Source organism: Giraffa tippelskirchi, chromosome 2, assembly GCF_054371585.1.
Source record: "Giraffa tippelskirchi isolate mGirTip1 chromosome 2, T2T-mGirTip1v1.2.pri, whole genome shotgun sequence".
Classification (NCBI taxonomy): Eukaryota; Metazoa; Chordata; class Mammalia; order Artiodactyla; family Giraffidae; genus Giraffa; species Giraffa tippelskirchi.
The window spans coordinates 4,550,274-4,563,408 of NC_137276.1; the positions used below are offsets into that span (position 1 = coordinate 4,550,274).

The following is a 13,135-nucleotide window of genomic DNA, read 5'->3' on the forward strand; positions in this document are numbered from 1 at the left end:
AGGGGTGTTGGCAAAGAGACCCCCTGAGTTCCGATCCGCAACCCAAGGATGGCTGAGCACAGGTGGGTCCTCAGGACTTCCCTTCTCTGCAGAGGCCTCCTGCCGACCACACTTCTGGGCCAGGTGGTCACGCTTGGGTTGTAGTTAAATACCATTTGGAAAGACAGAGCTGTAAGATTTTTTTTCCCTTTTAGAATGACAAGGTGAAAAGATAAGAGCTTGGATGGCAAGCACACCGTGGTTTTGACCGTCAGCTCTTTAGAATTTTTCATCACTGACCGTTTAGGGGTGGGATCTTACATCTCCAGAGAGGTGCCCCCCCAGGTCCCCTTCTTTAGAGGGCTTGGGCAGTCTTTAATGTCTTTTCCTTTCGGTTAACTTTCTTTTCCTGTTGGTATAGGAGCATGAGGTATGTCTCCTTCCCGTCTCTTTTATATGAGCCCCGGAAATGTGCTGAACCCATCTTTCCGATGGGTTTGGAACCCACGCTGACCCGAGGTGGTTAAACTCCCACTCAGGGTGTTTCCTTGGATATATAGATCAGAGCCCCACTCATCAGGAAGCTCCTTCCACCTTTCCACTGGAAATGCCTCAGTTAAGACTTATTCAGTGCTTTCTTTTCCCCCTTCTTTTTAAGTGAGAAAGACAGACTCCTGTCTCCACTATACGCTTGACAGACACTGGTCGGAGCAGTCGGTGCTTCAAGATTTACACAATTAAAATTGTTCAGTGGGTAGGGTTTTCACATTCATTACACAGATGTTATATTTGGGGTAAGGTTTCCTACATACATTCCAATCTTGCCAGGAGCAGCCCCCACCATCAGGGAAAGAAGAATCTTCAGAAGTCCGTCTGAAAGTGACCTCACCGGATGGCTTCATGAGCTCTCCGGCTCCTAACACCGTCGCCCATACTTCTCCGGCCGCACCCGACCGATGCCTCAGGCAGTCCAAGGCGTCTTGTGTGTCCTCCAGGGACGGCAGGTCCCCGCGTCAGGCAGATGTCCCCAAGAGAGCAGGGAGACGGAGCAGCGGCCTCCCTCCCCAGAGAGCGACTCTGGAGCGGAGCCAGCACGGGATCCTCCAGACCATTTTCTCCAGGAGAAGGAGCGGTGCCTCGGAGGCCAATTTGATCGGTGAGTGTGTGCCGTCTGCAGATGGGGTTCGGGGAGGACTTTCCTGCTGGTGCCGGTTTGGGAACATCTCTGCATCTCTTCCCTGTGACAGTGGCAAGATCGTGGGCAGACGTGGTGAAACTCGGTGCCAAGCAGGCCCAGCACAAAGCTGCAAAGCGTGGCCCTCCCAGGCAGCTGGGCAGACGGCAGAGGAGAGCCGGCACTCCGAAGGTGCGTGTTCCAACGTAGCGTGTGCTCTTGACGCGTCCGGGGTACATGAAGGGTGGCTTTCAGGCTTTGACATTTTGTTGATCTCCCGATTGTTTTCCAGAAGCCGCCCGGCACCGTTCACAGTCAGTTCAGCACTGGCCACGCAAACTCTCCCTGCACCATCGTCATAGGGAAAGCTCAGCTCGAGAAAGTGACCGGGCCGGCTCGGCCCTACAGGGTGATAAACAACTTCGTGGTCAGCAAACCAAGGGACTTCAGTGAAGATCTTTCAGGTAAAAGCATATCCCTGGCTCTTATAAACCAGAGCCCTGTCCTCCTCCTGAGGGGCCCCATGTGGGTGGGCATCTCGTTTGTTTATCTGCTGTGCCTGGGACAGGAAGATAAATAATCCAGACAACTTGAGGGTAGGGGACGGGGTGCAGCATGGTGTTCAAGGAAGAGGGAGCTGGACTGGAGAATAAGGACCGGTCCTTGACGATTTGGGGTCACATGTCCTGCAGGAAGCAGATGGGAAATGCACACTTGTTTTCCCTTTGGATTGAAGAGTAGTTGGCTTACAGTGTTGCATTAATTTTAGGTGTGCAGCACAGAGATTCAAATATATATATGTATATAAATTTTAAAAAATATATTTCTTTAGCTGTTTTACTCATTTGGCTGTGTCAGGTCTTCTTTGTGGCATGCAGGCTTCTCTCTAGTTGTGGTGACGCAGGCTCAGTAATTGACACATGCAGGATTAGTTGCCCCTCTGACATATGGGATCTTAGTTCCCTGACCAGGGATCAAACCCATGTCCACTACATTGGAAAGCGAATTCTTAACCACTGGACCACCAGGTGACGGCTGTATTCTTTTTAAAATTCTTTTCCATTATGGGTTACTACAAGATACTGAGTATAGCTCCGTGTGCTGTTTAGTAGATCCTCGGTGGTTACCTAAGTAAACGCACATTGTTACCTGGGAGAGCAGCACAGGTCCAGGAAAACTGGCAGCCGCTTTGTGGTGAGGAAAGCAGGCTTGCATTTCTACCAACAGGTTACCCCAGAGTTGGAGTCATTGGTTTAAGCGATACTTTGCTTCTTGAAGACTTCCTCCCCTTGTTTCGTGGAACAAAGGCCTGTGGAAGGGCTTCCTTGACCTTTTCATAGTTGAGCCAGTGTTGCCATTTTTAAAGTGTGATGTGGCCTGCTCACACTTGGACCAGATCAGGACCACGGCAGGGCCCTGGGTTTGCGATTTTATGCTATCAGTGCATTATTTGCCCAGTGGTTTCCACTCTGAGTTCCCACTTCTGGTGGGAGGTGACGCTTGAATCCGTTAGGTGGCATCCCATTTTTATCTCCTGGCAGATTTTCAGGTGGGAAAATATTGTACCGCTGATATAATGATGCAAGATACCCTCTAATTAAAGTCACATCTGGAGCAACGCATTTAGCTTTTTAAAAGCAAACTACGAAAATGTAGAACAGTGGTAACCAGCATTCTGACAGGATGCTCCATGAGGGAAAAAATAACTTTGAGCTCGGGCTTCCCTGGTGGCTCAGTGGTGAAGAATGTGCCTGCCAATGCAGGAGACATGGGTTCAAGCCCTGGTCTGGGAAGATCCCACGTGGTGTGGAGTAACTAAGCGCATATGCCACAAGTACTGAGCCTGCGCTCCTGAGCCCGTGCTCTGCAGCAGGAGAAGCCACCGCCATGAGAAGCCTGCGCACCATAACTCAAAAGCAGCCCCCAGTTGCCACAACCAGAGAAAAGCCCACCCAGCAGTGAAGACCCAGCACAGCCAAACATAAATAAATAAAAATTGTAAAAAAAATATTGAGCTTATGCCACCCAGTATGCAGCTCCATGTGTATCTGGGTATCCCTGTAAATTGTGCGCACTGAGAGGGTATTAAGGTATATGTTGTGAAACAGTGAAGACCAAGATGAAGAGAAGTTTAGATACTCAGTACGTGGGATGTGGATTTTCTCAGCCTTCCTTCAAAACATTTTGTAGACATGCAACAATGGTCACCCTCAGTGTGAGTACTTTTATGACAAAACAATAACAAGTGAGGAAGCCTAAATATGCTGGATGTTTTCAGTGAGGCCTGAGCAGTAGTGGAGCGATGAGGTTTTAAGGGGCTTGGCTGGCTTGGGCACCTTCAGAACAGGCTCCCAAACACACTCTGCAGACGCTGCCACCCTGAGAGCATTGTTTTGATCCATTGTTATCAGAATGAGAACAATAAGGAGAAGGGGGGATAATGAATGCTTGAGAAACTTAAATCTTCCCTTTGGAGAACTGCATCTTTTTTTTTTCCCTTGAGATTTTGTTGGTACTGCCTTTTGGTGTTAAAATGAAAAGAAGGTGATATTATTACTTGAGAGTGCTAAAAATGGACAGTCCTATGTCACTTGTAAAATCTGGAGACATTTTGTTTGCACATAAACTCCAGAAGTGCGTCCCTGGGGACTCAGCTCCTTTTCAAGGAGCTGCAGGGGCCTCGGTTTCGGCAGCACGGGTGGGGAGACCCCCTGGGGCAGTCTCCGCCTTCTCAGCAGCGCTCACACCTGCAGAACACGAAAAGGCTGCGGACGTCGGCCTCCTTTATTCCATCTTCTTTCCAAGAAGAAGGGCAGAGGAGACGTGATATATGATCTAACTCCCCAGTGCCCGCTTCTAAAACTGGGCTCACAACCAAAGCATCACCCTCTCCTAAGACCCTGTGTCCCAGGAATCCTAGGGGGTGACCTGTTCTTTGCCTTCTGCCATCCCCTCCTGGATGGGATGGGCGTGCTTGTTTGCAGGTATAGGCAGTCCACTAACTGCTTGTCCACTGTTGTGTAACAGGGCTGCCTGAAATGTTCAAGACACCAGTGAGAGAGAAGCCACAAAGGATGAGCATGTGTCCCCCATCTTTTCCAAATTCAGAGGATTTGCTTGGAAAAGAGCTTCCAGGACCTCACTCAGGAGAAAAACCTCTGCTGTGCACTTTGGAAAATTTTGGTTGGTTTCCTTTTTTTACCCCAGCACTTTGATCTCTTCAGCCAGAACTGTAGACAGTCTTCTTTTGTTACAACAGCTATGGTATTTTCTCTCTACGACAGATACTCCTGACAGAGTATGCTGTCTAGCTTCTTTGTCCCATTGTTCATGGGAGGGAGTTTCTATCGGCAGTGGAACCAGCACTGGCTTTCAGAGACTTGCATAAAAAGGCAAACCCGTTTACTAACCATAAGCTCCCTGTGTGCACGTGGCCTTCTTCATCTTGCATAAGTGAGGAGGTTGACAAGCAGCCAAGTGTAATCATCTCTCATCATGCGTGTGCGTGTGTGTGTGCTAGGTCTCTTGTCATGTCTGACTCTTTGCAACCCCATGGACTGTATGTAGCCCACCAGACTCCTCTGTCCGTGGGATTCTCCAGGCAAGAATGCTGGCGTGGGTCACCATGCCCTCCTCCAGGGGATCTTCCCCACCCTGAGATCGAACCTGTGTCTCTTACGTCTCCTGCATTGACAGGCGTGTTCTTTACCACTAGCGCCACCTGGGAAGCCCACTGTCATCATGGTGGTGGTTTAGTCGCTAAGCTGTGTGCGACTCTTGCAACCCCATGGACAGTTACCTGCCAGGCTCCTCTATCCATGGGATTCTCCAGGCAAGAATACTGGAGTGGGTTGCCATTTCCTTCTCCAGGAAATCTTCCTGACCTGGGGATCGAACCCGGGTCTCCTGCACTGCAGGCCGATTCTTTACCAACTGAGGTATAAGGGAAGCTCTCATCTTACTTGTATGTAAATTACTTAGATGTGAAAGTGCTGTCAGCAAAGAGAAAGACAGCAGGTGTGCACTGCACAGGTGCTGAGATTTCTCCTGTGTGGACCCCTGTCGCAGGATGAGTGTGAGATGGACACACGATGTCTATCTTCTCTGCCATTCACACTGATCACCAGGTGCCTGTCGTAGAGAGAATAGCATGCTGTGCTTAAGGTGCTTCCTGTCGCTGAAAAATAGATGTTTCCTGTGTAACACAGACCCTAAGCACACTAAGTATAATCCCTGTTATTGCATTGGTGGTCCAGCAGCATTGAACAGCTGTTTCTCTGGTTTGATGAAAAAAATGTCTGTGTCACTGAGACCTGGGTGGCAGCCTTCAGAGGACCCTTCTTTCTTTTTTAAGATTTTGTTTTTTAATGTGGACTATTTTTCAAGTCTATTGAATTCATTACAATGCTGCTTCTGTATTATATTTTCGTTTTTTTTAGCCAAGAGGCATGTGGGATCTTTGCTGCCTGACCAGGGATCGAACCCATACCTCTTGCATTGGAAGGTGGAGGTTTAACCACTGGACCATCAGGGAAGTTCCAGGGAACCCCTGCTAAGGAACTTTTTTCTTTTACCTAATTCCTGTAGCTCCTTACCACCGCCTATGATGACCCCACTCTACAGCACCTGTAACATTATTCATAAGTGGGTGTGATTCATGACAGACAGATTTATCTCTGTCTGATAGAGACAGCCTCATGTCCTGGGGTGGATGGGAGCCAATACTAGCTTTTAAGTAATATTTTATGAGAATCGGATAGCAAATTGGCACAACACAGTGAACAGAATCTGTTGATCATGTGTGTTTTAATATCTTACAGGCGAGAATGTGTTTTCTAGGACTCAGGATACAGCGAAAGGGGCATTTGATCAAAGTTCTGCAAGCCCTCCCTTGAGACGCCCCAGTATTAAGATGAGCGAAGACACTGCGAAAACACCAAGGAGCGTGAATAAAGCCACAGCTGCTGAGATGAAAACTCCAGTGTCCACAGCAGCAACTCCAAAGGCAACATCAAGTGCAAACAGATCTAGAAAGTCTGCGGAGCTCAGCAGTGTGCAGACACTGGGTACGGGGCCAGAGAACCAAGATGCAAAAGCTGACACTGTTGAGGACACCTTGGGAAGACATCTGAGGAAAACACCACAACCAGAGCCGAAGCTGGAGAGAGACACAAAGGAAACGGAAAAGTCTTTCGAACAATGTAAGCAAAACATCGAATCAAAAGAAAATTCTGAAAAGGCGATAGCTGTGAGGAGATCAAGGAGAGCCTCGGAACTGAAGTGTGAACCAGCGGCGGACCTGACCACCCTCCAGAGGTCGCAGGACTCAGAGCCTGAGGAGGACCAGGTGGACATCCCGAGTCTCCTACAGACGCCAATTCATGCCAAGGAAGTGACAGATACAGAGAACATAGCCACAAAGATGAGCTGTGAGTCTCCCAAACCAGGAGCAGTCAGCACACCCACCAGGATGAGCACACAGCTCAAGACACCTTCCCACAAAGTGGATGTAGGAGGTTCCTTGGATCTTAGGAAGCCCTCGGAAACACCAGGGAAAGCCATGCCCACTCACAGAGAACTGGGAGATGCTAAAAGCATCCAGCTGTTTAAGGAAACTCCAAAGCAGAAAATGGACCCTGCAGAGAATTCTGTTGGAAGTAAGAGGCAGCCAAGGACACCCAAGGGAAAGGCCCCACCTCTGGAAGAGCTGGCTGGCTTCAAAGAGCTCTTCCAAACCCCACATCAAGCCAAGGAACCAATGACTGATGACAAAACCACCAAAACACCCTGTAAATCCCCACAATCAGAGCCAGTCAACACTCCAAGTAGGAGGGGACGTCTCAGGACACCTTCCCAGAAAGTGAATGTGCAGGAAGGCCTCTCGGCTCTCAGGAAACCTCCACAAACACCAGGAGAAACCCCATGGTCACCCAGCGAACCAGAGGGTAGTGACAGCGGCATTGCAGTGTCTCAGGAAGCTCCACAAGAGATGCTAGACCTTGCAGAAAAGGTGCCTGCAGCCAAGAGGCGACCAAGGACACCCAAGGGAACAGCCCAGCCCCTGGAAGACCTGACCGGCTTCCAGGAGCTCTTCCAAACCCCAGATCAAGCCAAGGAACCAATGACAGATGCCAAAACCACCAAAACACCCTGTAAATCTCCAGCAGAACCAGTCCACACGCCAAGCAGAAGGGGAGGTCTCAGGACACCTTCCCAGAAAGTGGACATAGAGGAGGAGCTCTCATCTCTCAGGAAACCTCAACAAACGCCCAGGGGAACCAGGCGCTCAGACAGGGAACCAGCAGATGGTGATGGAGACATCAAAGTGTCCAAGGAAACGCCAAGGCAGAAAACGGGCCCTGCAGATCATGTGACTGGAGTTAAGAGGCAGTCAAGGACACCTAAAGAAGATATCCAGTCTCTCGAAGACCTGACTGGCTTCAGAGAGCTCTTCCAAACACCAGTCTACACCAAGCTGCCAAGGGCTATTGTCAAAACTCCAAAAATGCTTGGCCAGTCTCCACAACTGAAACCAGTCCACATAACGCCAACTAGAAGGGGACGTCTCAGAACACCTTCCCAGAAAATGGACGTGCAAGAAGACCTCTCAGTTATCAGGAAGCCTCAACAAACACCAGGAGAAATCACACAGTCACCGAGAGAACCAGAGGCTGGTGACAGAGACATTGCAGTGTCTCAGGAAGCTCCAGAAGAGAAGCTAGACCTTGCAGGAAAGGTACCTACAGCCAAGAGGAGGTCAAGGACACCCAAGGGAAAGACCCCACTCCTGGAAGACCTGGCTGGCTTCAAGGAGCTCTTCCAAACTCCACATCAAGCCAAGGAACAAATGACTGATGACAAAACCACCACAACACTCTGTAAATCTCCACAATCAGAGCCAGTCAACACGCCGACCAGTAAGAAGAGACGACTCAAGTCACCTCCCCGGAAAGTGGGCATAGAGGAGGAGCTCTCAATGCTCAGGAGGCCTGCACAGACTCCAGGGGGAACCAGGCACTCAGAAGGAGAAGCAGCAGGTGATGGCGAAGACATCAAAGCGTTCATGGAAACGCCAAGGCAGAAACTGGACCCTGCAGAAAATGTGACTGGAATTAAGAGGCAGCTAAGAACATCCAAGGAAAAGGTCCAATCTCTCGAAGACCTGTCTGGCTTCAGAGAGCTGTTCCAGACCCCAGATCACACCAAGGAGCTAAGGGCTGTTCTCAAAACACCCCAAATGCTCTGCACATCTTCCCAACCAGAGTTAATTGTCACACCAACCAATAGAAAGAGACAGCCCAGGACACCTCTTGGGAAGGTGGATACAGAGAAAGAACTGTCAGCGCTTAGGAGACCCACGCGAGCATCAGGGCAAACCACGCTTACATGGTGCAGAGAACCAGGTGATGATGACAAAAGCGTTGAATTGTTTAAGGAAACTCCAAAGCAGAAACTGAGCCCTACAGAAAATTCTGCTGGAAGTAAGAGGCGGCCAAGGACACCCAAGGGAAAAGCCCCACCTCTGGAAGACCTGACTGGCTTCAGAGAGCTCTTCCAAACTCCACATCAAGCCACGGAACAAATGACTGATGACAAAACCACCAAAACACTCTGTAAATCTCCAGCAGAACCAGTCCACACGCCAAACAGTAAAAAGAGACAACTCAAGTCACCTCCCCGGAAAGTGGGCATAGAGGAGGAGCTCTCAATGCTCAGGAGGTCTGCACAGACTCCAAGGGGAACCAGGCACTCAGAAGGAGAAGCAGCAGGTGATGGCGAAGACATCAAAGTGTTCACGGAAACGCCAAGGCAGAAACTAGACCCTGCAGAAAATGTGACTGGAATTAAGAGGCAGCTAAGAACACCCAAGGAAAAGGTCCAATCTCTCGAAGACCTGACTGGCTTCAGAGAGCTGTTCCAGACCCCAGATCACACCAAGGAGCCAAGGACTGTTCTCAAAACCCCCAAGATGCTCTGTCAGTCTCCACCGCTGGAACCAAGCAACATAACACCAGGTAGAAGGGGAAGTCTCAGAACACCTTCCCAAAAAGTGGACATGCAAGAAGACTGCTCAGCTCTCAGGAAGCCTACACAGACCCCAGGGATGACCACACACTCACCCAAAGATCCAGAAGGTGGTGACAGAAGCACTGAAGTGTCTTGGGAAATTCTGGAAGAGAAACCAGACCCTGCAGAAAATTTAACTGCAAGCAAGAGGCGGCCAAGGACACCCCAGGAAAAGGCCCCACTCTTGGAAGACCTAGATGGCTTCAAAGAGCTCTTCCAAACCCCAGATCGTGCAAATGGACCAGTGACTGATGACAAACCCACCACAATGCCCTGTAAACCTCCATCAGCAGAACCATTCAACACGCCAATAAGTAAGAAGAGACAACTCAAGTCAACTCCCCAGAAACTGGACAGAGAGGAGGAGCTCTCGGTGCTCAGGAGGACCGCACAGACTCCAGGGGGAACCAGGCACTCAGAAGGAGAAGCAGCAGGTGATGGTGAAGACAAAGCATTTAAGAAAACTCCGAAGCAGGAACCAGGCTCAGCAGAAAATTTAACTGGAAGCAAGAGGCGGCCAAGAGCATCACTTAAGGAAAAGGCCCAGCCCCTGGAAGACCTGACTGGCTTTAAAGAGCTCTTCCAAACCCCACATCAATCCAAGGAACCAATGACTGAAAACAGTATCCCTAAAATGTTCTGCCAGTCTCCACAACCAGAACCAGTCAACATAACACCAGATAGAAGGGGACATCTCAAGACACCTTCCCAGACGGTGGACATGCAGGAAGACTGCTCAGCTCTCAGGAAGCCTCAGAAAACACTGGGGGAAACCACGTACTCACCCAGAGAACCAGAAGGCTATGACAGAGGCACTGCAGTGTCTCAGGAAGGTCCAGAAGAGCAACCAGATTCTGCAGAAAATGTAACTGCACGCAAGAGGCAGCCAAGGACCCCCAAGGAGAAAGCCCAGCCCCTGGAAGACCTGAGTGGCTTCAAAGAGCTCTTCCAAACCCCAGATCATGCAGAGCAACCCGTAATGATCGAAGACCAGCCCCCCACCATACCCTGTAAATCACCAGCAGAACCAGTCACCAGGAGAACAGGTAGAAAGAAACAACTCAGGCCATTGCCAGAGAAAGCGGGTGTAGAAGAGCCCTCAGCACTCAGGAGGCCCACCCAGACTCTGGGGGAAACCGCAGGCACACGTAGAGAAGCTGTAGATGATGAAAAAGACATCCAAGTGTGTAAGAAAACTTCAAGACGGAAACTGGTCTCAGCAGAAAATGTAACTGGCGTCAAGAGTCGGCTAAGAAATGCTAAAGAACAGGCCCAACCCATGGAAGACCCAGCCAGGGTCAAAGAGCCCTTCCAAAAGCCCACCCAGACCAAGGAATCAGAGAGTGATGTAAAAATCCCTCCAGCGCCCCGCCAGTCTCCACCAGCACAACCAGTCCCCAGGAGAACCACCAGACAGAGACAGCTCAGGTCACCACCAGGAAAAGTGGATGTGGAAGAGCCCTCAGCGCCCACAGGGCCCACACAGACACCAGGGGATACACACCCAGAGCCTGCAGGCAAAGGGAAAGACAGCAAAGTGTTGAAGGAAACTTCAGGGCAGAAACTCAGTCCTGCAGAGAATGTAACAGGCATCAGGAGTCTAAGACCACTTAAGAAAAAGACCCAACCCCTGGAAGACTCAGCCAGTGTCAAAGAGCTCTTCCAAAAGCCAGATCAGGCCAAAGAAGCAGACGATGATGTTACAATGGCTCCAGTGCCCTGCCCATCCCCACCAGCAGAACTGGTCACCAGGCCAACAAGCAGAAAGAGGCGGCCCAAGTCATCACCAGAGAAAGTGGACAAAGAAGAGCCCACACTAACCTCAGGGGAAAGCACAAGGGGCCAGCCTGCACGTGATGAAAAAGACAGCAGAATGTGGAAGGAAAACCCAAGGCAGAAACTCAGTCCTGCAGAAAATGTAACTGGAGTCCGGAGTCGGCTAAGAACACTGAGGGAAAAGACCCAACCCCTGGAAGACCCAGCCAGTGTTAAAGAGCTCTTCCAAGACCCAGATCAGGCCAAAGAACCAGAGGGTGATGTTACAACCATTCCAATGCCCCGCCAGTCTCTGCCAGCAAAACCTGTTACCAGACCAGCAAGCAGAAAGAGACGGCTTAAGGCGTCGCCAGAGGAAGTGGACGTAGAAAAGCCCTCGGCGCTCAGAGAGCCCACGCGAACACCAGAGGAAACCATACACAGCGAGTCTGTACGTGATGAAAAAGGCAGCAGAGTGTTGAAGGAGAATTCAAAGCAGAGACTCAGTCCAGCAGGAAATGAAACTGGGGTCAGGAGCCGGCTAAGAACACTGAGGGAAAAGACCCAACCGCTGGAAGACCCGGCCAGTGTCGAAGAGCTCTTCCAAAAGCAAGGTGGGGCCAAGCAACCAGTGAGTGATGTTAAGACGGCTCCAGCGCCCTGCCCGTCTCCACCAGCACAGCCAGTCACCAGGAGAACAGGTAGACAGAGACAGCTCAGGTCACCACCAGGAAAAGTGGACATGGAAGAGCCCTCAGTGCTCAGCAGGCCCACACGGACTCCAGGGCAAACCACATGCACAGAACCTGTAGGCGATGAGAACAAAATCAAGACGGCCAAGGAAACGTCAAGGAGGAACTTGGACTCAGCAGAAAACGTCATTGGCGTCAGGAGTCGGCGAAAAGCATTTCAGAAGAAGACCGTGGAAGACCCGGCCGGTTTCCAGGAGCCCTTCCAAAAGCCCAATCAGGCTGAGGAACTGGAAAACAATGCTACTGCCATCAAGAGAGCCCCAAAGCAAACAACAGACAGAAGACCTGTAGAAACATCCCGAAGAGTCCTCAGGGCCCCTAAAGTAAGAATCACGGAAGACCTTGTGGGCAGCAGAGAGCCCGCCAAACCCGCAGGTGAAAGTCGAGTTTCCCCGTCCCCTGAGAGGGAGCACCGGGAAGACGGGAGGGTCACAGGCAGGAAGAGGCTGCGCCCTGTGACAGCTGCCCAGGACCCCGGGGACAAGAGGCCACTCCAGAAGAAGCAGAGGACAGCCCCCGGGGAGACACGGGAGCCCCCCGAACCCTCAGGAGTAAAGAAGAGAAGCCTACGGACTTTGGCAAAAAGGACTGAACCTGTGGGAAACCTGCCCGGCGATGACCTGAAAGCTAAAGCTACGGATCCGCAAGGAGAAGCAGCACGTGCTCTCAATAAGGTGATGGGAGGAGTGACGTGATCATACCATGTGGGCTTCCCAGGTGACGATAGTCGTAAAGAACCCGCCTGCCAATGCAGGAGATGTAAGAGATGCGGATTTGGTCCCTGGGTCAGAAAGATCCCCTGGAGGAGGGCACGAACAACCCACTCCAGTATTCTTTCCTGTAGAATCCCATGGCCAGAGGAGCCTGGCTGGGTACAGTCCACGGGGTCACAAAGAGTCGGACACGACTGAGTGACTTGGCACAGCACAGCACAGCAACTTGGGAGGATGCCCTCCGTTCTGGCATAAATTTGCCATCAACTATCACCCCAGTGTAAGTGTGGGTCCCCTTTCCCTCAGGGTCCACAGTCAACGCAGTGAGTAGCTGCAGACCATTGGAAAGCATCCCCTTAGGATCTATAGAGTTGTTGTTCAGTTGCTCAGCCATGTCCAAGTCTGCAACCCCATAGACTATATAGCCTACCAGACCTCTGTGTCCATGGGATTCTCCAGGCAAGACTACTGGAGTGGGCTGCTGTTTCACTCTCCAGGGCATCTTCCCATGTTCATCTTCAAAGGTGTGTGGAGCTTTGTGCCAAGAAAAAGTGGGCAACTCAGTTCTGCCTTATTCTAGACACTTGAGAACCTGAGTGCTGAGTACAAGTAGTATCTACATCAGTACTTAAACAATTAGAACAATTTACCCAGGGTGTGTGTGTCCTGGGAAGACCATAACTGTCAGGGTTGTC

At 50.6% G+C, this 13,135-nt stretch overlaps 1 protein-coding gene across 3 annotated transcripts in view; it reads left to right on the forward strand.

Annotated features, from left to right (window-relative positions):
* MKI67 (marker of proliferation Ki-67) overlaps positions 1-13,135 on the forward strand; it is a 30,005-nt gene that overhangs the window by 13,590 nt on the left and 3,280 nt on the right. For all 3 annotated transcript variants that reach the window (XM_081573383.1, XM_081573381.1, XM_081573382.1), the window contains exons 9-13: positions 808-1,135; positions 1,227-1,345; positions 1,446-1,617; positions 4,181-4,336; positions 5,974-12,401. In XM_081573383.1, the coding sequence (XP_081429509.1) occupies positions 808-1,135; positions 1,227-1,345; positions 1,446-1,617; positions 4,181-4,336; positions 5,974-12,401 (7,203 nt within the window). The remainder of the gene's footprint in view (positions 1-807; positions 1,136-1,226; positions 1,346-1,445; positions 1,618-4,180; positions 4,337-5,973; positions 12,402-13,135) is intronic.